This window comes from Drosophila suzukii, chromosome 3 (genome assembly GCF_043229965.1).
Source record: "Drosophila suzukii chromosome 3, CBGP_Dsuzu_IsoJpt1.0, whole genome shotgun sequence".
NCBI lineage: Eukaryota > Metazoa > Arthropoda > Insecta > Diptera > Drosophilidae > Drosophila > Drosophila suzukii.
This window is the reverse complement of record NC_092082.1, coordinates 8,270,449-8,296,623: the sequence shown is the minus strand read 5'-3', so window position 1 is coordinate 8,296,623 and position 26,175 is coordinate 8,270,449. Positions and strand designations below refer to the sequence as shown.

Sequence of the window (26,175 nt, the reverse complement as noted above, 5' to 3'; positions counted from 1 at the left end):
ATTAGGAATCTTGTAGAATTGTAAATTATATAATATCATACTCGAAAATATAAGTATTTAAAATCAAGGGTCATTTGTAATTCAGTTATTTTAATAATCCCTATCAGCTTTCTAAAACTACTAATATTTATCTCTTAATTTAAATTATTATCCTTTTCCCTTCGTAGATTTATTGAGATTGATTTTGAGTTCATTTATAACACTATGTTTTCTGCTAATTGATATCAGCAATATCTTTTAACATTCTCAAAGAGATTAAAAACATTTAAGTTAAGATGAAATCTTACTGTAAAGTATATCATACTCTAAAATGATAAGTTTTTAAAATTAAGGGTCATTTATAATGCAATTATTTTAACATCCCCCACCAGTAATTACTTCTATCCTTAAATTATTATCATAACATACACCCTTCTTAGAGCTATTCGTTTGTAACTCTTTGTCATCTGTTGGTTAATATCAGCGTTCTATTTTAATATCATTAAAAATATTTTAAAAATGATCAGGTTTAAATAAACGTTTTAGTTCCTGTTTGTTTATAGTTCGAACATCGGTTTCGATTGAAAAGAGGCTTAAGAAGATTTGAAGGAATTATAACCGCCACTTATCTTATCTTTGACTCCGCAGCTATGGATGTACTTCAGCTACTCCCTGACCACTTTCGGAGTTTCTGTTCTCGAACATTTTGTGAGATAAACGTATAAAAGTCAATGGCTTTGGGCAAGGGGCTGTTTGCTACTTTAGTTTTTTCCCAGCCTTTTTTACTCGAATAATGCAAACTCCCCCACGGACACACTTTCAAAGTCTGACCACACACACTGACCGCCATTTCCCCGCGCTTTTCCCCTTGCTTTCCATTTCCACTTTTCCATTTCCCTTAAGCAGCTTACGCACTCAGCAAGCGATTGTGTGTGTGTGTGTATGCGTGTGATAGTGCATCAAATTTATTGGCGCTTTGGGGGAGGCGGGGAAAGCAGGAAAGCTCCACTTTCACTTTGGCCTGCCAATGGCAGTTTTCCTTGTTGTGGACAACGCTTTTATAATTTTATGCCATTTCTTTCAATATTTATTTTGTTATTATGTTTTTGTAATGAGTTCAAGTTGTTGTTGTCGCTCTCGTTGTCAACAGGATGGGCAACAACAGCAACAGCAGAAACAACAAAAAACTTGTTAGAGGATGGCGTTGAAATTGGAAAAATTGTATCAATAGACGGTTGTCTGCGTATGTGTGTATTGGCCCTGGTGTGAGTGAGTATTGCCATGGAAAATTCCGCCTGGCACATAAATTAATTAATTTTGTTTTTGCCTCTTTTTTTTGTGTTTGTTGTAGCCTAGAACGGGGGGTTGGGGGTCGCAGGCCTATCGAAATTTAGTTTAATGCGCAGTCCATAACATTGAACTACACTGGAAATAAAAGCGTTACATAAAAACGTAGAAGGTATGTAGAGAACTATATATGTTTGAATATAAAAGGTTCTAGAGATCCTTTTTTGAACTAAAGCATATTTAAGATTTATTTAAAAGTTTATTATTCCTTTTAAATACTTAAAAATTATAATAATTATAATATTACCCAACATTAATAAACCTATATATAATATTACCTATTTTGTATAATAACTCTCGGTGATCATATAGAATATTTATTTTTTCCGTGCACTTATCTTACTTTTCTCCTTCATTGGCCCATCTCCTATTTCCTTTTTTTCTGTAGTTGCCTGAATCTAAAGTTACATTCGTCTCTATTGATTTTCCATAATGAGGCTTATATCGGCCCAACTCCCCTGGTGGATCCATCGAATTTCATTGCAAAATCACTGCAGGGAAAGTGATGGCCAGGGGCGGCCTGCCGAGGGGTTTGAATGGGTGGTCGGTCTGGTGAGGCGTATTCTTCGGTCGGGAATAAGAATTCCTGGCTGTCATGGCTGATTGCCAAGCAAACAGACACGCACCCACATCCACATACACACCCAAGCGGAGCAATTGTATTGTCATCATTTATACATAAAGTGGGGCATCGCTACAAGGTTTCTTTAGCCTAGCCCCACAACATATGTTAATATTTTTTGGTGATATAATAAAGTTACGTTTTTATGGAACAGCTTTCAAAATGATTTAATACATTAATATAAAAATAGTATTTTTTTCATTATCTATGTAAAAGTAAGTTTAAGACTTTAAATTATAAGATCTATTTTTTTTTATTTGGATAATAATGCTATGTATATATATGATAATTTTTCAATAGCTCAAAATGTTAGTTAAAATTTAATATTATAATCAAAATGTATGTATTTTATTATTCTATATTAAAATTTTCTGTTTTTAAAGTAATACCCCATAAGGGATTTTCACTGTACTCACACCATACAATTTTTTGCGAAATATTCTTGCACAAGGACAACGCAGGATGTGGGTATTGTTTTTGTAGCTGTCAAGTCAATCCTGACATTATGATTTCTACTCCATCAGCAGCAAGCTGATAGCCCCTAACCACTTCTTATGCCCCCGGAAAAAGAATACAGCCTGCTACCTTTGATAGATTTTTCAATTTATTATCAGCTTGTCAGGCGTTTTTTCTCCCCTCCTTCGTCACTTTTTGTAATTAAGGATAGTAAGGGATAGCAGGTTGGTTAATATTTATTGCTATAAATAATTTTGCAAGTTTTGTGCGGCTCAACTTTAATTTGCAAAGCGATAAATAACAAATGGCCCCATTCCAAAGCCAAATTCCAACTCCCTTTCCAAATTCCGGAATCCAGATTCCGGACCCACGCACATGTGTACATACATATATAGCATGAACCCGGGGACAGCCGTAAAATGAAAGTGAAAAGAATAGTGGAAAAGTAGCCGGAGCAACAACTGCAAAAAGTGCTGAACGCAGACAAAGTACAAATTGCCCACAAAAATATAAAAACGATGCCAGAAGGAGCAGATGGAGGGTCAGAGAAAGGAAGAAAGTTCAATTTACTACTTTTCACTTTAGCATACATTCCACCCACCCAAAAACACATTCAAACACACACTCGCTCACACACACACACACACTGGCAGGAATTCAAAGGACACCCTCATTTCGGGTGGCCAGCTGGAAATTGGAGAAGCCAGAAGCCTCAGCATCCCACACACATGCTTATAGAATTTTCCCGAACCCCTCCTCCATTATCCTGGCAACCTTATCCTCGCACTGGCACTCCCCCAAAAAAAACTTTGCCTTTTGCGTTAAATTTTTCTTTTTATTTTGGAATTTCGTTCGATAGTCTCGCACATACATACTTATATGTAGGTACATATGGTGGTATATATTATATGCTATATGCACACACACACATATGAGCATCTAATTTTCTTTTAAGGTCAAGCTGAAATGAAATACAAAAAAGTTTTTTTTTCGCTTGATGAAAATTACAATTTTCGTCTTATTTTTCTCTCAACTTTCATGCCAAAAGGAAGAAATTGTTTGCCCTCTTGTTGCTTCCGTTCGTTCGCTTTTCCTTTCCTGATGTCCTTTCCCCTCGCAACCATACAAGTACACTTACGCATGTGTGTGTGCGCCTGTGTCCTTTCTCCTGGCAAGTTTTATTCCTCATCAACGCCCGTTCAACCTATTCCCCCTCCACGAAAACCTCAAACTGAAACTCAAACTCGAACTGAGACTCGGAGTCCTGGCAGTCCTTTCTGTAACTCGTATGCTGTGTGTATCCAATTGAAAAGGCAAGGAGCAGGACGAAAGAAGAAATCTCAAAACGCAACTGAAACTGAAATAAATCCGTATTTTGGGTGTCGATGCCTTTAGTTTTCTACTTTCTTTGGCTTCACATGGCACCAAAAGTGAAATGGCTAAAGGGATGTAGCCCTTTTCAAAGTTAGATAAGATATCTAGATCTATCATGGGGTTGCCGGCTTTAATGTGCTAAGGGGTCGAAAATTACCCAATGAACTCATTAAGATCTAATTTATGATCGTTATATGGAATGATTAGTTCCCTGATCAGTGTCACTTTGATCAATAAATTTGGTTTATGATAATAATCCTGAAATAATTCTAACTGATATGGAAACCTCTATATTATTTTTTTTAGATCCTATCTTTTATTTAATCGTTGCAGTAAATAATCAAACTATTGATTTCGCTCTTAAATTAAAGAAAAACTTAATTATACATTTGTGCAAACCTTCCCAGAAAGTAAAATACCTTTTAATACATTTTTTTTACCAACACTAGTATTAAGAATTAAACTTAATTGTTGACTATACATATACCTCGAAAGTTTATAATTTTTCCAACTTTATCTTTTAATCTATTTATTGCCAAGCGTAATATATACAAAAATGTAGATATATGTTAATACTAGTCCCCGTTCCACTTTGTTATAGTTTGAAAAATGACATCAAGAAAATTCCTAGTTAAAAATGCTAAACGCTAAAAGAAAAGCCAAAACCAATTTTAGTCGCGTTCTGAAAAGTCATTAGGGCAACCTACGGCCACCCCTACCCGCCCGTTCTCCTATCCACTCGTCTCTGGTGCGTGTCCTTTTGCGTCATTTATTTAAATTGCCGCATTTCCAGGACTAATGTGCATATGCCAGGGGGAAAACAAATGAAAAACCCACCCCAGATCCGGATCCCCTTGCTCCCTCCGCCCCTCGTCTTGATATACATTTGGAAAATGAGAAAACGAAATAACAAATACTTACCCACACTCCAAGGAGCCGAAAAAATCCATAAGTTAAATTATTAAAGTTTGTAGCCGTTGTTGTTGACCCAAGGTTTGGGGGTTTTTTGACACATTCCAAGGACTCGGCAGGCGGTCATTGAAACGAAGTCCCATAAAAGCACGAGTAAAAATGGTTCAGTCTCAAATATAAAGTACCCTTCAGGTCCATGAATTTATGATATATGAACTTTACTTTTAAAATAAATTCAACAAATATAAACAAATTTATAATGTATAATATTAACATTAGTTAAGTTTATCATTAGTTTATGTTCTGAAGACTTCCCCAAAATCAACATACTTTTTAACTTCCTGACCAAGGGGTATTGAAAATGGAAAGCGTTTCCAAAGCATATGGTGACAACAAAAATTGTTGTTTGCGCCTGGCGCCGCCTAAACAATTTAATTGAGAGTTGAAATTACTCGTAAATATATGTACATATATGTGGAATAAGTGGGTGAAGTTGTCCTGAGGTTGGCCTTTAATGGTGTTCAATGGGTATTTCAGGCCTGTAATTTGTTGGCCTGCGTGTGAAGCTCTGCCAAATCGATTAAAAACTAATTTCCACAAGCAATCCATTCAAAAACAACCAAAACTGTAATTTAATTCTGGAATTTTTTGAGCTATTGCTGTCGTTGATGGATGGGTTTTGATGTATAATGCATTAGAAAGAAGGGGTAGTTGTCACATGTGCATCATCATTAATAATTGTTTTTCGTTTCTAAAGTGGGATACCTAGAATTTTTAGGAGTAGTATGGTGTTTAGTAATGGCTGCAAAAACTTTGAGAATGGAAATGACTTAATACTGAATGTGTGTATCCAACTTTTAAGTAACAATGCCAAAAGTCTATGGCAACTGTACCCAGAAAACTTTTCCAACTTATGTAGCACTACACATTTATAATACTCACCGAAAACTATGGGGAAAACATTCTGCCCTCTTCCGTTGCCAAATTATGAACAAGTTTGTTTCCTCGCCTTTTTGGCAACAGGAAGTTTTTGACAAGGGACGACAGGACAAGAAAGCCATGGAGCTGTCAGGAACACGCGTCAGACGCACATCTCCAGCCCCCGATCGGAATTGATTTCGTCGCATTCTTTTCAAAAATTATTGATAAGACATTTCCACAGGCATTGTGTTTGCCCATTACATCTACAGTTACAGATACAGTCGCTCCTGCCAGTGAGTGTCCCATGTAATACAAATATTGACATACTTTGATTTCGCAATGCTCGGACTGCTTAGGGTAGCAACAAGCGAAAGTAAGGACCTTCTCCCCGGTTCTCTGGGGTTGGAGGTTCTTCGTTTTGCACAGAAAAAAAATTAATGTAGATTTACAGCACCAAAAAAGGCTTAGAAATGCAAGATTTTATTATTTTATTTTTTAATATTATTTTATGTGGAACTTTTTGGTGCCATTATATTTTTCTGAGTGTTTTCCGTTCATCCCTGTCTTCTTGGAAAATATTGAAAAGCTAAAAGCAAATGTCAAAACTCGGAAAAGTTGAAATTTTCTCCATTTTTCCTGAACATGATGAGAGGTTGGGGTTCCAGTCTCAAGGGTCGCAAAATCAGCTTAGGCAGGTCCCTCGCCGACTTTCAATGGGAATCACAGGGCGACCTAAGCACTTTTTAAGCTCGAGATGATGACACTTGTAGCTGAGTGCGTTTTTGCTTCAGGGAAGTCGAACTAAAGAAAGTCGCTGTGAATTTTAAGAGAACCCCCTCCCTGACCCAAATCATACAATTTTAAATTTATTTATATGTTTTTGTATATATATTTAATATAATCAATTTAAAACACATACAATTTTTGATAAATGCTCTTTTACAATGAAATGAAAAATGTTTGGTTTTCCACCTTTTTTGATTCTTTGCTCTTTCACATTTTACATATAATATAAATTATTTTGTTCAAGTTTTCCTTGGTTTCTTTTGATTTTTTCTCACACATAGTTTTACATAATAACAAAGTAAAATTGTTTAAGTATATGTAATATATATATATATCGATATATAAGTGTATATATCTCATACATTTGCCAATTACTAAATAAATGTTATTTTGTTGGGTTTTTGTTTTATATTAAATTTAAATTTAATTTTGTTTTGATTTTTTGCTCGTGGCTTTTGATTTTGCGCTCTCACGTCTTTGTGTTGCATTTCTCTTCACTTTCTTCTCTACTTCTCTTGTTCCAACTTCCACATCTATTAAATTAATAATTTTTCAATGCGTTTTGTTGCTTCGACTTAAGCCTACAACTAAAATATTTTTTTAAGAGTGTAATTTTTGGTTTTGGTTTTTTTTTTTTTGCTTAGCGCTAGTAAAATTGTATTTTTGATTTTCTTGTGGTTTTTGCAGCTTGACCCTACCAAAGGTCATACAAAATTTTGATTTATGCTCAAGGTACGTTGCAAGTGGTTTTTGGGTTTCGTGTTGTAAAATTTATTTAGCTTTAGATTTTTAAAAACATATTTTTATTATTATTTTTGATTTGTGCGCTCTTCTGTGTGAGGGTTGCAGTCATGCCAAATTGTAAGGAAATAAAAATAATGATAAGCCATTGCCAAAAACCCGAGCCCAAAGAAGGTAAGGAATTTGCATGGGGTGGCTGCCAAATCACCCTTGGCAAATGCAATTTTTTCATTTCATTTTCATTTTTGTTTTATTTTTATATAAATTGCAATTTTTCCAGTTCACTTTTAAACATGCAAATAGCGGCGGACACCCTTAAATCGATGCAAATGCACCATGGGGTAGCACTGCATTTGGTCAATTGTTTGCGCCCTTAAAAATAGCTGGCAGTAGATTTTCCTAAATTGCCATAAAAATTCAATAGAAAACATTTTTGGGGGAAAATCTCGGAAAAATATTTATGAAATTTGCCTACCATCCCCTGGTCAACCTGGGGGTTGTTGTTCGAGTCAATCTTTAATTGCAGCGCTGGCAGCCGGAAAAGTATCGAATATCTGGCCGTAATCAATGAGATGAAATTTGCATGGACACGTGACAAATAATTAACTGCCAAAACGGGCGCATTTCCCAACCCAGAGGGTGGCTGCATTTAATCAATAGCCATGGCAATATCGATTTTGATTCCGGCTTAGGAACTTTTTTTTAGAACTTCAAACAACTGCAGCTGCTTACGCGACCCTCCAACTTGACCCTCACATGACCATGCTGGGTTTTTGTTATCGTAGTTTCCTTTTTTTCCATACAGATGCATTTTTTAATGCAAACATACTAATCAGGGGGTTGGTCAAGGCCTGACCCAAAACCGGAAACAGTTTCACTTATTATGTTTTCCCATTTTTTTTATGAGGGTGCTGTTTTTGGTTATATTTAAAAGAGATGTGGAAGGAAGGCAGCTGCTTGTGAGTTTTTTAAAATGATTAAACAAGTCGAAGATAGGCTCTCAAGCTATTGTTGACAAATTGAATCAAATGGCAATTTAATAATTGAAGAGGCCAAGGCGTTGGACCAGCATATAACACCCCGAAAAATGAAGGTCCCCTATGGGAAAGTTTTCCAAAAAAAAAACGAAACAAAGAAAAAGGTCTTCCCCTATCGGCGACAACTTCACAGTCGATAAGTAAAAGATTGTGATTTTTTAAGACCTTGGACTCGGGTCTGGCACACTTCAATTAGGGTTAAAAGTACATGCTAATAAATAGAGATATCAGAAATCAACATTCAAATAATAAAAGAAACTCAAGTTTAACAAATACAAATTGCATGACATTTATTCAATACATATATACACATTTAAAGTAAGATATAAGAACTAAGAAGTAAATGGAATATAAAATAAAGTTACGATCTATATTTGTAGTTCTATGTAAAATTTCATTTCGATTTTGAAGTTCAAATTTTTGGTATTGTAGGTTCGGCGAAGTATTTGCTAAAAGGCACGCAGCATTTTAAAAAACACACGTTTTTAAAAAAAGGAAATTTCAAATATAGCAAATAGTTCCTCGCCGATCCGTATTCTTCTTGGAGCCATCCACTCATCTTGGGCAACTCCTCTCGCCGAAGAACAAATTCCTTAAACACTACAAAATAATCGGCAAAAATCGTCACCCAAAACTGAAGAGTTGATGGATCTGTTTTGGCTTCTGGTTTAATATTTTAGTTATTATAATCCTTATACGTTTGACTAGAATGTTTTGGTTCTTGTTTATGCGACTAGCTGTGGTCTTTGGAATGTTTAAAATTATAATGGTTAATTAAATCATAGGATATATTTTAGAATTTCAACAAAGTATAGGTTAAATGTAATTCTGTTTTGAGGTAAAGTTACTACAAAAAATTTGATTTAGCTTTAAGGTTTGCCTCTACTGCAGTTTTAATGGTTTCGTAGATTTTTCTTTATAAATTCATTTTATTTAAATTATTGTTTTCAAGTCCGTCTGAGGTAGCATTTTTGTTATCTTTTTTAACGTTTCATAATATATTTAATTTATTATTATGGTAATATTTTACTTGCGTATGCTTTTTTTGGTTTCTTTAAATATGTTTGTATAAAAAAGTACTAATGGTCATTGTACTTTTGCCCTGAGTTGTTTAAATGTTTTTAATGTTTACCTTCTGGCGCTAGTTTTCTTTCTTTCTATCTCGTACTTCCCCTCGCTATCGAAAATCTGAACCTTTTATGGTGTTATCTTTAACAACTTTATATGTACACGTTGTGCGCTGGAATTATGTTTTAGTGAAGACATTTCTTTGGGTATAACTCGGTTCAGATACGGCTAATAAAAGAGTGTTTATATAGAGGATGATAATTCAGGGCCATCTTGCAGAACATCCTAAAAGTGTAGTCTTCGCTAAAAAGATTTTGATTTTGAGCAATTTGTTTGTGCTGAAGCTTTACCATAGCATTGTTATTATGCCATATATATGCTATATTTGTGCCGATCAGCCCTAATCTAAGCACGACAAACCCACGCCATATCTAGATGAGAAATGTATAATTGTAATTTTGATTTATGCTGCTGCTACTACGATATATAATCCTTCTAAGTGGTATATATAGTAATTTTTTCTCCATTTTCTGCCTCTTCCCCTTCGCCTAATCTATGTACGTATTTAGATTCCATCCACCATCTCATCTTTCTGCAACTCGTTTACGTTAAATTACTATTACGCATAGGAACTTTGATAGTTAATCACTAGAGATATATGTTATAGGTTGCGGTATGTTATGCTTTATGCTTTGTCATGCTTCTATCAAAATATATATATTTATATATATGTTATTTTGATGATTAGCACAGTGTTGCCAGCTGAAACGGACTTGTTCTTGTTGAGTTATAGGCTATAGATTTTGTGATCAGTGCCATGTTGGACATGGTTAACTTTTGGGCCCGATATAGGGCTTAGATGTTGATCGATTTGTTGTATTATGGTTTTTTGTATATATTTAAGTTTAATTATGAGCTCAACTAATATGCGCACTCAGTCTTTTGTAGTTCCACTATTTTGTCTTGTTCATGTTCCTAACTTCGTTTGCTTAACTATTTAGTTTTTGGGGGGATTTCTTTTTTGGAATTTCTGGGATGGGGGCACTCAGGAGGTAAATTTTATATTGTTTTTTAAGAATTTACCATTTAGAGTGCCCCTATCCCTTAACTTTTTGGGGGTTCTTTCGTTTCTATGGCTTGAACTTACGCTGGCAACACTATACCTGTTGCATGTGGCACCTTTAGGCCGGTGTGAGCCGGAAGCTGAGCGTGGCCGACGCCGAGGCCCGAACCCTTACCGGAAGGTAGACGAGGGCTGGGGCGAACTGCATCTCCGAGTCGGCGTCGGCGGGCTGCAGGTGGAAGGCCTGCATCTGATATGCTTCCTCTGCCCGATCCGGTTGGGCATAGCTCGCCGGCTTGCCACTTCCGTTGGCCAACTCACCGCATCCCTCGAAGGGTGAGGTGGCCGCCGATCGATGGTTACCACTTCCGTTTCCGCTTCCCAAACCATTGGGTGTCGTCGGGGGCTTTGAGGTGGATCGACGGCGTTGAATCTTGGGTGAAGTTGAGCTGGTTGCCTTGGGGGAGTAGGCGGCTGGTGATGCTCCTCCTGCAGTGGGCGAATGGGAGGCGACCTTGGGTGCGGAGGTGCTGAGGTTGGTGGGCTCTAGAGGTGGCTCCGGTTCTTCGGATTTGATGGGCGGAGGTGGCACCACCGCCTTGTTGGACTTGCTGCGCGATTTACCCGAACTCCTGGGTGGTTGCTGCGGTGGCGGCGTCTCCATGGGCAACTCCATGCCCTCGCCCCCGTTGTTGAGCAGCGCATGGGAGCGCTCGTGGATGAACAGGAAGGCGTAGTAGGGCGTGGTGAAGGGACACAGTGAGCACTGGTACTCCTTAAACCTGCCAGATGGTTCGCCAAACATACCGGGCAGCGGCAATGGTGGCATCTTGGGCATCTGCTGTTGCTGCTGCTGCATCTGCCCAAAAAGATGCTGGGCATTGAGGTTCTGCAGGGCTTGGGCGAGATTAGGAGCGGTATTTCCAGCTCCGGATCCCGCTGCACTTGGATTACCACTACCACTGCCGTTGGGAATCTTTAGCGTGGGACTGTTGGGCTTGCTGCGAGTCGACGATGAGGTGGTGTCTATTTCCCGGAGACGTTCCACTCCAGCGGTTCCATGCTCGTTCATCAGATGAGAACGCAGCCACTTGAAGCTCCGGAATTGGCGAGAGCAAAGTGGACACACCTCGTGATTGGAGTTGGAGGAACTGCTTCCGGCACTGCCCTCCACTGTGGGTGGTGAGACATTGATATCCTGATCCTGCTGGGCTGGCTGCGATGCTGCAGATGCTGCTGCTGCTGCGGCAGCCGCATCCATCTTGACCCCATTCTGACCCCTGGGCTGCGGCAATGGAGATCCCTCCTCGATGATGCCATGGGTGTTGTGCTTGTGCACCCGCAGGAAGTACTTGCTGCACAGCTCCTTGTTGCAAATGTTGCACACCACTCCGCCGATTTGGGCGCCATTCTCGATCTCGATGCCGTGCATCCGCTGCATGTGCGTCTTCATGAAGTACTTGTTGCACAACTCCTTGTTGCAGATCTCGCAGTAGCTACTGGTGGGTGTGAGGGTATAAGCTGGACGATTCCCTGGAGGAGCAGCTGGAGTTCCTGGACCGCCCGCTGATGGCGCCACTGGACGTTCGGGCGTGAAGAAACCCTCGCGCAGGGGACTTCCACTCAGTCCTCCATTTCTGCCCATGTGCACCTCGGCGATATGTTGCTTGAATTCCTGGGTGGTGGCGAAATCCCGATCGCATTGCTGGCAACGCAGATCGCCAGCTGGTGGGGATCTGGCTCCTGGAAGAGCCCCTGGTGGTGTTTGGGGATTATACAATCCAGCCATGGGATGTTGGGGTGCCTGCTGCTGATCGGGCAGGGGAATTGGTATGGGCATGGGCAGTTGCATCTGGCCAGCGTGCTCGGTCATGAGGTGAGCTCGCAGGGCGTACTGGTTCTCCTGCTCCTGGCCACAAAGGTGACAGGGCAAAGGACGCTTGCCATTGATGTCGTTGAGTTGCTGCAACATGGACTGCAGTTTCTGTAGATTCTGCAGGCCCACCACCGAGCCATTTAGCTTGTCTTCATCATAGCCCTCCGGTGGCGTCTGTTGTTGCTCCAATTTGATCCTCTTGCTGGGCTGCTCTGACTCCAAATCCGCTTCCGGTTCGCGCTCTTGCTCTTGCTGCTGATCCATCGTGGCAGCTGCCGCCTTGGCCAGCATCAAATTCAGAGGCATAAATGGCCATGCACTGGGCATCTGGGCCGCCTCATCCTTGCCTCCCTGCTGCGATGCCACATCTTCTGGTGGCACAAACAAACCATGCCGCTTCCACTTGTGGGTGCGCAGGAAGTAGCGATTGGCATATTCCCGGTAACAAAGCTCGCAGAAGAACTCAGGAAACTGGACGCCCAGGCGACGCAGCTTGTCCGGATTAAAGTTGGAGTCCTTGGCCTGCTGGTGAAGATGTGAGGGCAACTTCCTGGGTGGCGGTACAAAGCTCAGCTCCTCCTGTTCCAGGGTGAAGTCCTCGCGGAAACCCTCAGGCAATTGATACGGCTTGACCTCCTGACCTTCCTGTGACATTTCCTGCTTGATAGCCGGCTGCAGTGGCTCATTTGGACTTCCCCGAAGGTTTTGCGATGGCATGGGCGTCTGGGAGTTGGGTGAATCCTGGGCACCCGGCTGCATGTCATGCTGTTTGGCCCGATGACGACGCATGGCGAAGATGTTGGTGAACCGCTTGGAACAGATGTCGCAATGCACAGAGGCCACGGGATTGGAGGTTCCTCCAACTGGCTGAGCATCCTGCTTGGCCAAAACCTGAGCCTCCCTTTGCAGCTGGAACATTTGACTCATGGAGCTCACACTGGGATTAGGGTGTCCACTGGTGTTGTTGTTACTACTGGTAATGTTGTTATTGTTGTTATTATTATTGTGGTGGCTGGAAGTGTTGGAGCTGCTCGATTCGCCGACGGGATCGAAGATGCCATGCTTGTTGGCCTTGTGTGTCTTGAGGAAATACTTGTTGCAGAACTCCTTGTTGCACAGTTCGCAATAGGCCTCGGGATTGAAGATCCTCAGGGGGGGACGATTCAGGCCATCTACTCCAGGAAAACCAGACATGCCAAGAAGTGGTAGATATCCAGCTGGACCCAGGGCTGCCTCTGGTGGGAAGGGAAATGCAGGTGGCATGTGCGGACCATGCGGATGATGCTGCGCCTGCTGCATGGCCTGGAACCAGTGCTCTTGTTCTCGCTCCAAATCCTTGCCATGACCATTGGTCATGTCCTGCTGCATATTATGATCCTGCTGCGGACTGGGTATGTCGGCACGCTCCAGTTTCACCTTGATGGAGGCCAGGAAGTCGGCGGGATCCTGTTCACCGGACCTATCATCGCCGTGATCCTGCAGCATATGCAGGCTCAACTTGAACTCGGTCTCGAAACTCTCGCCGCACTGCTTGCAGTAGGTGTGATAGGGATTCTCGCGCTGCTTGCTGGATTCTGATATGTCTGCCATGGCTTCCGCTTCCGTTTCCGCTTCCACTTCCGTTTCCGGTTGTTGGTGCTGCTCCTCCTCCTGCTTCTGCTGCTGCAGCATCTCGAAGGTCTCCTTCAGTTGCTCAATGGATTTGGGCAGGAACATCTTGGACAACTTCTCCTCGTAGTCCACCGTGGAGGAGTCGGGTCTTTTTGGACCCACTTCACCAGAGGGTTCTCCACTCAAATTTAGGGCCTCCAGTCGACTGGGATTGTGTTGCTTGCGTCGCTTTTTGGCCGCATCGCTGAGGGCCTCCAGAAGCTGCAGCTGCATGGCTGCCGCCATGGTGGCCATGTTGGCATCGCCCACCTCCTCCTCCTCCTGCTGCTGCTGTTCCGCGTCCTTGTGCCGCTCCTCCGCTGCCTCCTCCATTTGGTCCGCCTCATTTGTGCCGCTTCCCGCTGGCTTGGGCTCCAGTTCCAGCTCCATTGCCTTGACCAAGTGGGCGGTGGGTGAAGTGCCTCCCACTCCACCACCTCCTCCTGTTGCTCCTCTTGATGTGGCTGATGTGGCTGTGGGCGTTGCTCCTGTGGCTTCATGTGGATTGTTGCTATTGCTGCCGCTGGTGTGGTTGTTCCTGTTCGTGTTGAGTGTCGATGAGTTGGAGACGTCGGAGAGAGCAGTGTCCTCGCTGCTCAGATCTGGCGGTGGGGTGGCATATATGGATGCAGCCATTTTGGATGATATTACTGAGGGGGAAAAGGGGAGAAAGATGGAGAGGGAGAAACATTGTAGTGGAGAACTTTTTAATTGAAGTCGAAGCCATGCTAGCGGGGGGTTTTACTCTAACTAAAAGGGATGGGATATTAGGGTTATTTATATGCATGTATGAACATAAGGTTTAGTTTTATGTGGTGGAAACTACCATAAAATTGAATGACATAATATTAATAATAATATTTTGTAATGTGTAAAACTTTTCCCGTAATGGCAAATGTCTTACAAAAATATTAATCAATATAATAACAATAAAATCCCTTCATATACTCAACCAATTTATTCATAACTCTCCCTCCCTCCCAATTTTTCTTCAGTGTACATATTGAATGGGCTGAGGCTTAGATCGCATTATTTTTTGGCCAAAAAGGAAAACGTAGAGAGAAACGCAGAACATTTGACCAAGGATTCCATTCAATTTTAGTTTGGCTTCAACCGAATGCCACTCAAATATTTCTCCTGCACACACACACACACAAACGCCTAAGCCCGCACACACACGCAGAATATTTGTGTCTCATTTCCGTATGCGCTTAATTTCATTTTTCTGCTTCTGTCCGCCTTCTTCTGCTTTTTCTTCTCCATCATCATTATTCCCACCCATTTGCCACCCACAATACCATCTACCATTTCCCACACCATTTCGCTGTGGCTACACTTTTTCATTTTTGTGCAAATTCTATGAAAAATTTTTCCATTATATACACATACATATGTATAGCATACATATATGGGGAACGAAACTTTCTTCTTTTTTTTTCTTCTTCTTGCTGTTTGTTTACTAAGCGCCCCAGCTGCCACCCACTAACACACATACACACAACCCCATTGTGGCGCACACGAAAATTTATACAAAGTCATCCGATTTAAGGAATACAAATTTTGCTTATTTTCTTGTGTGTGGGTGTATGTGTGTTTGTGTGGCGCACACAGAAAACTTTTTGCCCCACACTATCACACACACACACACAGCCATTTTCCACCCACTTTTCCGACCCCCCCACCAACCAACACCATCACTTGAGTCAAGCATAAAACTTATAAAAATTTTCTTCAACATGACTTGGTAAAATAAATTTGATTCTCAAGAAAAGCAAAAAGGAATATGGTGGGGATGAGGGGAAAACGAGGGGGAAAATGCCTGGCAACAGGGAGGCAAAAATAGGCGGAGTTACACTGGAAGAAAACTACATAGTATGTAATTGATATAACAATATTTATTATGCAAAAGAAATTTAAGTCGGAAATTTTTTTTCGAATATTTAATGGAGTTTACGGGGCTAAAAGGACCAGTAAAAATAAAGACCATTGTATTAAAAGAAACTACTAAAAAAATTGCAAGCCAGAGTGTTGTTGCATATACTCCTATTTAACAATGTGAAAGTATAAATATTTATTGTTGAGTACTTGAACTCGGTACCTTAAGCATCAAATAATGCAATGTAAAGTGAACTAAATTTCTTGCTGTGCAGGAAAATTTTTTCGAAATAAACCGAAAATTCCTTTTTCCTATTTGAGCCCAGGCTAAAAGGAGAAAAGCCAAGGAGGAGCAGTCAAAGGGTAGGGGGGGGAAATAAGTTTCCAGGGGGTGGGGTTGGAGGTGGTAGGCGGAGAGTAGGCAAAAGGAATGAAAGAAAGAAAAATATTCTCAACTATGCTGCAGACATAAATTAAGTTTCCATGGTTGGAAATTGGTTCTCCAGCTACATGTTGTCGTTGTAGTTGTTGTTGACTTTGCTTTTATACAATTTCTTGAGGCCAAAACCCCACTCCCACCGCCACTGTCCTCCCCCTTTTAACCAACCCCCCATCCCCCATGACCCCGAACCTGGCACTTTGAGGAGTTAAGCAAAAATGCCTGCCAGGATGTGCGCATTTCTCTTCAGTATCTTTGTGCGTTTGTGTATGCGATAGCGAGTGTTGCTTGTATTTCGGTTGGGATTTTTATAAAGCCTAAGGTAGTTTGATGTTATTTTATTTGATTTTTTTCGCCTGCCTGCCCGCCTTATATCCATCTCTTCGTGCCAGTAGGAGGATGCCCGAGAAAAATGTTCGAAATGAAAATGCCAACAGAGTGTAAACAAAACCATGTACTCCTTGACTAGGTATACATATAGTAAATGTGCATGTGTACACTGTATATTTTGAGACTCCACAAGAGAAGCGGCTAATTTGGCAAACCAACATATCAACCCAGTTCTGGATGGGGGCCAGAGGACTCAGAAAATAATCTTGACACTGGCCTAAGGGAAACCAATAACGTCAGATTGGTTTTGATTCTGACATGGATAGTTGATGGTAGATGTATTTCTGATGAATATTAATCTTAGCTTGCAAGCTTAAGCCCATAAAATTGGTGTTTTAACTAATCTGAAACTAATCAAAACTTTTTAAAAGATTAAGAAAAAAGAGTTTCTATAATATTACAGAAATTTTCAGTGAATACAAAATAAAAACGTGAGTCTTGAATTTAAATGAAACTTACTAAGTTTGTTAAAGAATGAAGATGTTAACGGTTTATAAAATTTTTTAAATTTAACTTTCAAAATTTATTTTAAAACTAAAAAAAATATAATTAGTCGCGTTTGTATATTAAGTAGTACTAAAATATTTTTTAAAGTGAAGATGATAATTAAACCACAAATGCAAATTTAAGTATGTTTAAATAATTAGTTTTAAAACATTAAATTTGTGATTTTATTAAGATTTAGTAATCCAATAAAATCACATTGATCACAGGTGAAACACAACTAATAAAGTTATTTGGTTCCACTGGAGAATCATGTCGTAATGATGTATTTCTCCTTAGAATGTCACTCAGCTCCATCTTTGATATTAACTATTAAATAAACTATACAACTTTGTAGATCAACCTACTCATTAAGTATGTTTTTGATTTTCGCGATCCGATATAATTTTTGTTTAATTTTTGTTCCTATTGTCACTCGTTTATTTGGTCACTGCACATTCTCAAAAACCATTTCCTCGATCAGTGATCACTTGATGCTCTCGTTATGTTCGCGTTACGCAAGTCACTTTTGCGCATGCGCAGTTTCTTTTTTATTTTTTGGCGTGTGTCGGGATCGTGTCCTGCCAAGTGGCTAGCTCGTTGTCAACTGCCGCATGACGCAGCGGAATAACAAAAAATATCGGCTATCAATTGCCAGTTGCCGGTTGAAAATCAAAACAGCAAATAGCAATGATACTAAAATCCCAACGACACACACACAGACCTAACCCTATGTATCGTTTAATACACACACATACAATCTGGGCCCCTACCCATATCACGGAAAAAACCTCAATAAAACACCCCAAAATATCAAAAATCATAGAATTTCCCTTAAAAAAAATCCATACAGCGACAATAGAGCAGCGCTGCCCGGAAAACCATTATTGCTCCGCCCCTTTTAGTTTTCTTTTTCCTCCTCTCTTTTATTTTTTTTGAAATTTTCAGTAACCACCACAACTACAACTACAAAAGAAAGGGACGGCGACACACGAATGAGCAACAACCGCGCAACTTGGAGGGTTTTCCCCCGATATTATTGTTGTCGTGCCAATTTATCATTGTTCGATAGGATTTTCAATTTGTTTTTCCTACTGCAGAACTTCGTGTACCGCCATCGTTGTTATTGGTGTTCCGCCAGCGGCAGTTATATTTTTGTTATTTTAATTTATGCACTCCCAATGAAAAGAGTCAGAAATTCTTTTGGTTTCTTTCAAGTTGCTGTCACAGAAGCCGAAACTTCTTGACTTGAGTAGCTAGGAATCACATAAATATTCCCTGAAAGGGTTTGAGGGTTGTTCCATGTTACGAAATGTTGAAATTGGCTAATTGAAGGGTTTCTGCGGACTCTGGATTGTCACCCAGGTAAGAAGTACCTTTTTGTATGCCATTTAGTGACATTAGAGAGAGGATTTTGTAATTGTCTTTTAATAACATGATTACCAAGGGTTATTGTAAGAAATAATTTTAAGAACCTTTAAAGCTGGAAACTATTTGAGGGGATCGGTAGATCACTTTGTGAATTCCTTTCATAAGAGGCCTTAAAATCTAGGACAATCAAAAATAAATTGGATCCTAAAGAAAAGAGTTGTAAAATAATGTAAGGAAAATTGAAAAAGGGTGGATTACACGTTCCTATTATTAGAAATGATATGGGTGTTAAGTCAAAGAGCTTTTTGATCGTATGTCTTTTTTCTTTTATGAATGTTTATAATTGAGTTGATAAAAATGTCAATCAACTCTTGTCAATTTCAATTAATTATAATATCTACACTTTTAAATTGAATTAAAGACGGGTGACATTTGTTTGAGGCCATAAAAGAGTTGCTCTAAATGAACTATATTGTGTTACGGTGGAAATTAGCTACTAAATAATTGTATTCCTTATTTATAAATACTTATGTATATTATATACAAAAATTAAAACAGCAATTTATTTATGAGGTATAAGTTATGGAAATGCATAAATAAAGTGGTTCGAGTTGTCTTTATGATCAACTTAGGGTCAGGCGAGTCCCTGAAGGGATTAGGCTTTGGTTCAGTGGACATCTCCATAAATCTGAGTCATAAACTCTCCCCAGAGATGCGGCCAGTGATTGTTTGCTTCCCCCGATTGACGGATTGACTTACAGATACTTGTATCTCGAAGGACATGCCAGCTGCAAGTGCATGTGTGTGCGTGTGGGTCCAACCTTGGCCACCCCTTTACCATTTTCCCCACAGTCTTTTGCCACTCGGCACACAACACACATCAGAGGCCGAAAAAGTGAAAGTGACTTCCCCCGCATTTCCCCCAGTTTCTGCGTCTGCGCCATGAAGGTGACTCTCTTTTTTGGAGCAGCCGGCCATAGTCATATGTGTACGAGTGTGGCTAGAAAATCGCCGGTTGAACGAACCAGGCTAGCAAAATAGTCCAACAGCAACAGTCGGAACGGAGCAGTTGGCAACTCATTGGTCGGCAGGCAGCTGAATCGAATCGGTTCGTATCGGACCCCAAAAAGAACAGCCCAACCACCCACTCGGTCTGGTCTACTTTGACCTGGTCGCCATCGTGGTCGTGGTCAAGGTTTTCCCATCGACTTTCACTCTCACACATGTCCACTGTGACGCAGCCGTTGCCGGCACTTTCACTTTCGCTTTCACTCGACTGGAATCACTCGCACGCACGCACCGCCCGAAAAGAGGGGCTTCCCCTTTTCGTAGGCGCATGTCCTTGCAGTGGGCGGAATGTAAACAAAAATGCAATGTGGCATTCAAATCATTATAAATAAGACTGGATACTCATTTATGGGAAGCTTATTTCTTTCTTTTTGCTAATAATATAAAACATTTCAAATTCAAGGTATAACGTACCCTAATCTAAGCCCAATAAACCATAATTTATGTATTTTAAGTCTCAACTAAATAAAACCTATCAATGTCTTGTGTTGCTCTTAATATCCCAAAGGGGGTTTCGACTACAAGAGAATAGTATTAGTATTCTATTTTTTTGGTATTAGAGATTTAAGTTAAATTTTAAACGGAACATTTAAAAATATTATATTATATATATATTATATTATTATAAATAAATATGACTTAGATAAATGTTTTCTGAAATTGCAAATATTTCTGAAACAAGATTTTTATTATTTTGTTATATTATATTATATTATCAATTTACAATTACTATTTTAAATTTTTGTGGTTTCGTGGATGCCCGACATATAGGGTGCTCAGAATTGTAACACCCGCCCAACTCGTTGGGTACCATAAAAGTAATTATTAAATTTAAATTCGAGCAAGGACCAACCTACTTCGCACCCTTAGCCTAGCGTGTCCTGACGAAATGTCGCTTATGATTGATACGCCCCTTGCAGCCCATATGCCACACTTTCACCTACAACAGCAGCCCCTGACAGGACACCCCCGCCCGAAATGCGGTATGTGGATTGCAATTAATATTTCTGATGAAAATCAAATTGAAATTATGCGTGGACTCAAAAATGTAAATGGAAATGGGAATAATAATGTGTTAGGGGATCGGGAAATCAACCCCTAGACTTGGGAGTAATGATCTCTGTTGGTTTTTCTTCTTATGCGGGGGAGGAATCAGTCAATGGGACGGGTTTTGGTGTCGCCTTTCCGCGTTAAATGTGTGCGACAAATTACTTTATTAGAAATGCAATGTTCGATATACGTGAGATGCTGCTAAGTTTTTTGATGTCTCAAGATTGGGGTGTTACTTTGAAGTGTGTTTGGTTAGGAAATCAGTTTTTCGTGTTCTCCAATAAGTAACGCAAGTTGGTCAAGAAAGGAAGATTCTATTGGATTGGTAACCTGACTGAAATCGATAACTAGCATATCTATTAACAAATATACGCATATATCAAAGGGAAATAATATCCAATGACTTACATTATTGTAGTATAAACACCTAGAATAATTAGCTTTTAATTGCCATCAAATACGTTAATAATCTGAGAAAGGTAATGACCATAATTGAAAAAGAAAACCTACTTAATTCTTCAGAAACCGTAATCATTTGAAATGTAAGAAATAAGAAGTATGTCGAACCAATTTCGTAGAACTTCCTTTGACGTAGCTGCAGAAATCCTTTGCCCAAAGCCCTAAGCCAAGCGTCAGGAAAAAAATCGGAAAAACATTTCCAGTTTCTAGGTGCCCAGCTCATTAGTGGGAAATCTCATTAGAAACCAATGAACGCGCAGGGAAAACAAACACGTAAATATGTATTGGAGGGGGAGTGAAAAACCCTGTAATGAGAGCTTCGAAGGCCTGTAAATCGTTAACGGTTTGATATTTTTTCCATCATTTTCACTTTCACATCTCCATGGCGCATGGGCCACAAAGTGAAAAATTAATTTTCCCCAACCATTTTCATACCCCTCCTATACACACACACACACATACACCATCTATTTTCCGACCAACCGAAAAACGAAAAGCCAACAAAAACTATTTCCATCTCTGTCGGGCACTAAAACTTTTTTCTATCAAATAATATTTTGTACAATAAACTAAATGCGAGTGTGTGTGTGCGTTCCACCCTCTGGGCCTATGTGTGTGTGTGTCTATGTGTGTGATAAAATAAAAATACGAAAAATATGAAAAAACGAGGAAAATTAATAATGAAACTCAAACACAGAGACAAGGACAAATGCTGTGCACATACATAAGCCAGTAAAAGTACGTATGTGTGTGTGTGAGTGCAGAGAAAATATGGATGAGGGGTTATAATAATCATGTTTATAATAAGGCAAGTGTTTTCCTTGGTTCTAATGAGACCGAGAATATATGTAGTTCCTTATCATCTGCCTTATCGACATGATGAGCTTCTTGTGGAAGCAACCCCCTTAAGTATGCTGCAACTATTTCGCCAGAGAAATCTATCGTCCAGGAACTTTTCATCCAAAAAAAGAATACAAAAGAAGAAAAATTCCATAAATTCTAGCTTCTTCTTCTTAGTCGAACACCCACACAGGGAAACAGAGGGGGAGAAGTTTGCAATTTTATCAGAAATACACACACACACACACACACACACTGACAGCCAGGGGAAAACCACCACCCCACGCCTCTTTTTTGGCCCCCGAAGCGAGTTTATGAAACCATCAAATTATTTTCTTTTCCATTTCTGACACTCAAAAGAAACGGCAAACATACAGAAGGAGGGATGAAAGTGGGTGGTGGGGTGGTGGGGTATATTTTCACGGAGAAAGCAAGAAATGAAGGAAAAAAGGGAGAAAAAATTATTATTTTCCAGTTACAGTCGGCTTGGTCTCCATGGTGGCCCTGGCACATCCTTTACATTATTTTCCTGCTGCTGCTCAAAGTTTTTGCCATGTGGCCCCCCCTTTTGCCACCGCCTCTGCCCCCTTAACCCATAATGCCTGCGGGTTACATTTTGCCCAGTTTGTGTGTGTGCAGCTACTTCGTCTTATTCGAGTACGAAATTTTTATGAGAAAACGCCTGCTTGTGTGTGTGTGTGTGTGTGAGTTACTGGGCTGTATATCAAAATATTTAAAAGCAAATATAATATTGGGTGAGTTGCGGGTGGTTCTCAGGGCGCTTTATGGGTGTGTGTGTGTGAGTTTGCCTAGCTGGAATTCGGGCAAAAGGCGTAATAGAAAAACACTTAAGCCAACCCCCATCTTCTAGGCCCTGCGAAATATAAAAATGTAAAAAAAATCATTCATATATATATACAGATGTATACAAGTATATACTTATATTAATAATGAGCCGCAGCGCCAGCGCAAAGAGAAAATGAGGGAAAAAAAAAGAAAAATATTCGCTTTTCGAGTGTGTGTCTGTGTGGAATTTATTGATTTTCAGCGAATAAATATTGCCGGAGGAGCACATGGCAAGTGACTTAATATCAGTCGGCTGGATATTTACAATAGACACATGCAAAACGCATATCAATAGATATATGTGCATACTTATGGCTATGGAAATTGATTTGCCCCGCTGACGTTGCTATATGGTATATATGTACACACGTTATCGTTGAAATTTTTATATTTTTATTGTCAGTCGCTGTCGCATTAAAAATACTTAATCTCCGACGGCCCAGTTATTGCCCAGTCATAAAAAATGTGGGTGGTAAACTGGGGTCCGCATTTTAATCATGTCCACCACCCATATCGAAAATTTTACTTTATCGCAATCCCGCAATCCCGAGCCGGGCATATTATTATTATTATTCGTCGTTTCTGCTTTTACGTTATTAGCACCCGTAAGGGGACCTCGTGGCGTATGCTCGATGTGCGATAAAACCCGTGAGCTAATGAGACTTTTTAATAAATTGTCCCATTCCGGCTGGCCTCGTTTTTAGTACAATTTTCATTATTAATAAAACTTTATGACATCTATATCAGGCATTGTGCATTTTTGTTTCATAAAAAAAAGTGAGAGAGCAGCGAACACCACACACACACACACCGTTTATTATTCCAATTAAATTTACCAACTTCGTCGGACACTGTCTGTGTGTTTTGTGTGTGAGTGAGTCATTGTATCCATCAAAAAGTCGCATCTATCTTTTCGGTCTTTCTGCTTTTCGAACCAAATATTACAATGTATATGATGGAAATAAAAGATACGTGGAGAGATTTTTGAATTACGTGCTCACAGAAATTGGTTTGACAGTATAGCATACCTTTAAGAGAAAACTTTGAAGAAAGTAAAAAGTTTGCCTTAAAAAGCACCTAAAGTAATTTAAATTCTAGTAAAATAAAGAATCATATTTTTCAGTTAACGTTAATTAGGATCGCCTAACAAGGAATTTTAAAATCATTTTGTGATTTCCCTTATCTTATAAATTTCTCAAAACTATATTACAAATGGTTTTAAAAACCCATATATTCTAAATTTATTCCTGAGGTCGCCCTATATTATACCCATCATATTTATTTACATATGTTACTAAGGCTAAAAATCTTTAAAACGTTTAAAATATACTTTTTTTAAATGCTTTTCATAAATATTTAGTAGTATAATACAAAAATGTGTAAAGTTTTTAATAAAATAAGTACATACATACATGCATATGATTGGGAACATTTTTTTAGGGAAAGGATTTTTATTGGTAGTTTAGGAGAAGAATAAAAAATGCAGTCAGTTAATTTGCATAGTTCTATGTAATGTTTTTTTTCCGATTTGCTATTCATTGTGATAGTAATTTAGATCTGCAAAATAGCGTTGACTGCATATAAATAGGGGTTTTAAAGCATTCGAAAGCATTTAGCAAACACATTTTAATAAATTCGCCAATTTGAATTAATTTTCATTTCCTTTTTGTAAAGCCAATCATAATTTCGTTTCTTGTTTTTAGTGGCCAATGCAAGCGGGCATAGTTCAATAATCCAGTTATATATATATGGATTAATGTGGGTTACAGTTTGCGTAGCTGGGACTCACAATGTCTCTGGCCAGAGAGAGCATCTTTAATCCTAAGTGTAAACTTTTGCGAAAATAAACGCGCATCGAACGGAAACTCCTTGGATAAGGCATACTTTGGGCTAGTATCAAAATTTGTAATAATTTATTACTTAAGTAGTTTGTTAACGTTTAAAGCACTTTTTGGGTTTTTGATTAGCACAGCGTTTCTGGTTATAAAAATACAAAATAAGCTTGGTTATCCTTGTTTTAAATTTTAATGTGTTGCCACCACTTTTTGATTGTTATTGGCTTACAAATTCTCGGATTTTGTCACTCATTTCAAACACTTTGAACACTGAAATCGGCAGATTGATATTTGCATTTGTTTGGCTTTCATTTGCTTCTCATGGATTTGATTTGATTTTGTTGCAGCTGGAAACTTACAGAACTTGTACAGGGCGTTACACTTATTTGATCATGCCGACAAGTCCAAAACGACGCTGTGGTAGCCACCCGCGGCTACTTCTGCACCACGTACGCGTTTTCTGTAGACTGATTCGGCTTTTCCGTTTTCCCAATTGCCAGCCTGCCGCCAAAGGATGCGGACACCCACACTCGGGCACTCGAAAGAGAGCGAGAGTCCGCGAGAGAAACCACCCCCAGAGCCACCCCCAACCTCCAGCGGGCAACGCTCTGTTGCTATTTTGTTTACTTCTCGCCGCGGGGGCGTTCTACGGACAAAAAGAGAGAGAAAGCCACAGGAAGTTGTAAAGGAGGGGGTGGTGGTGCTAGGCAAAACATGTGCTAACCTTTTCCACTAACTATATTTTTGGCGCCCAACGTGGGGCACTTAAGCTAAACATGTAATTTGACTCAATTTTCGTCTTCTTAATTTTTTTAAATTTAAAAATATAATTTTTATTGTAAAAATAAAAAAACAGCTGGAAATAGTAAGGAGAGGCAGTATTGAATGACTAACCAATATTTTGGCGCCCAACGTGGGGCCTTCTAAGGACTAATAAATTTCTTTGCCTTACATTTTCCATTTCTAAAATTCATTTTTGATATACAATCAAATTAAAACGAATCATACATTATTATTTCACACCCATGCCATATTTATATGTATGCAACGCGCCCACTTGATGGATTCGCAATAAAAGCACACATCTATACAAGCACACTAATCCTACCTTCTGCTCACAGGACATGCGTATTAGATAAGTCAAAAAATAAATATTCCACTCAGAGCACCGCTCTCCGGACCATTTTTTGTTGTTGTTGCTAAAACAGTTTATCAACACGACCAAGTCTCTGATAAAACAATCATCGTTTATGGTGCAACACGCTTCAACCGCCGCCCCCCAGCAGCATAATTGAGATATAGTCCAGTGACCAGACCAGTAACATCAAAACGGGGTGGTTAACAAATCGAGTCGAGTGGAATGGCCAGGAGGACAGTCAAAAGTGGTTGGAGTGGATTCGAGTATAGAGTGGTGTGGACATGTTCTGTAACCGCATGATTAGAAATCGAGCAAAGTCGATGACAAAGCAGCGGGAGGAGCTGAATCCTTATTTGGGGAGGGAAATCAAGGACTGGGGGTGGAGTGCCAAACTAGGTTAAACTCAAACCCTTCCATTCAAATTTTTGCTTAATGATTTTTGAGCTAGTTTATGACAAACAATATCAATGCAAAAGCGTAACCTGCGTGCGACCCGTTTAACTGCCTTTCCCGCTGTTTGGCCTCAGTGAACCCTGCTTAAACGACTGT

General features: G+C 39.6%; 1 protein-coding gene across 2 annotated transcripts; it reads right to left on the bottom strand.

The window, feature by feature from the left end:
* Positions 1-6,507: 6,507 nt before the first annotated feature.
* Positions 6,508-24,968, bottom strand: LOC108013635 (uncharacterized). 2 transcript variants are annotated; one of them, XM_017079582.4, is made up of 2 exons: positions 24,848-24,968; positions 6,508-14,482 (listed from the first exon to the last, which is right to left on the bottom strand). In XM_017079582.4, the coding sequence occupies exon 2, from the start codon at positions 14,466-14,468 to the stop codon at positions 10,425-10,427; it is 4,044 nt and encodes a 1,347-aa protein (XP_016935071.2). In that variant the 5' UTR covers positions 14,469-14,482; positions 24,848-24,968; the 3' UTR covers positions 6,508-10,424. The 2 variants fall into 2 exon arrangements, with proteins under 2 accessions (XP_016935071.2, XP_016935069.2); XM_017079580.4 differs by having other exon boundaries at positions 24,443-24,954.
* Between the last annotated feature and the right edge of the window lie 1,207 nt (positions 24,969-26,175).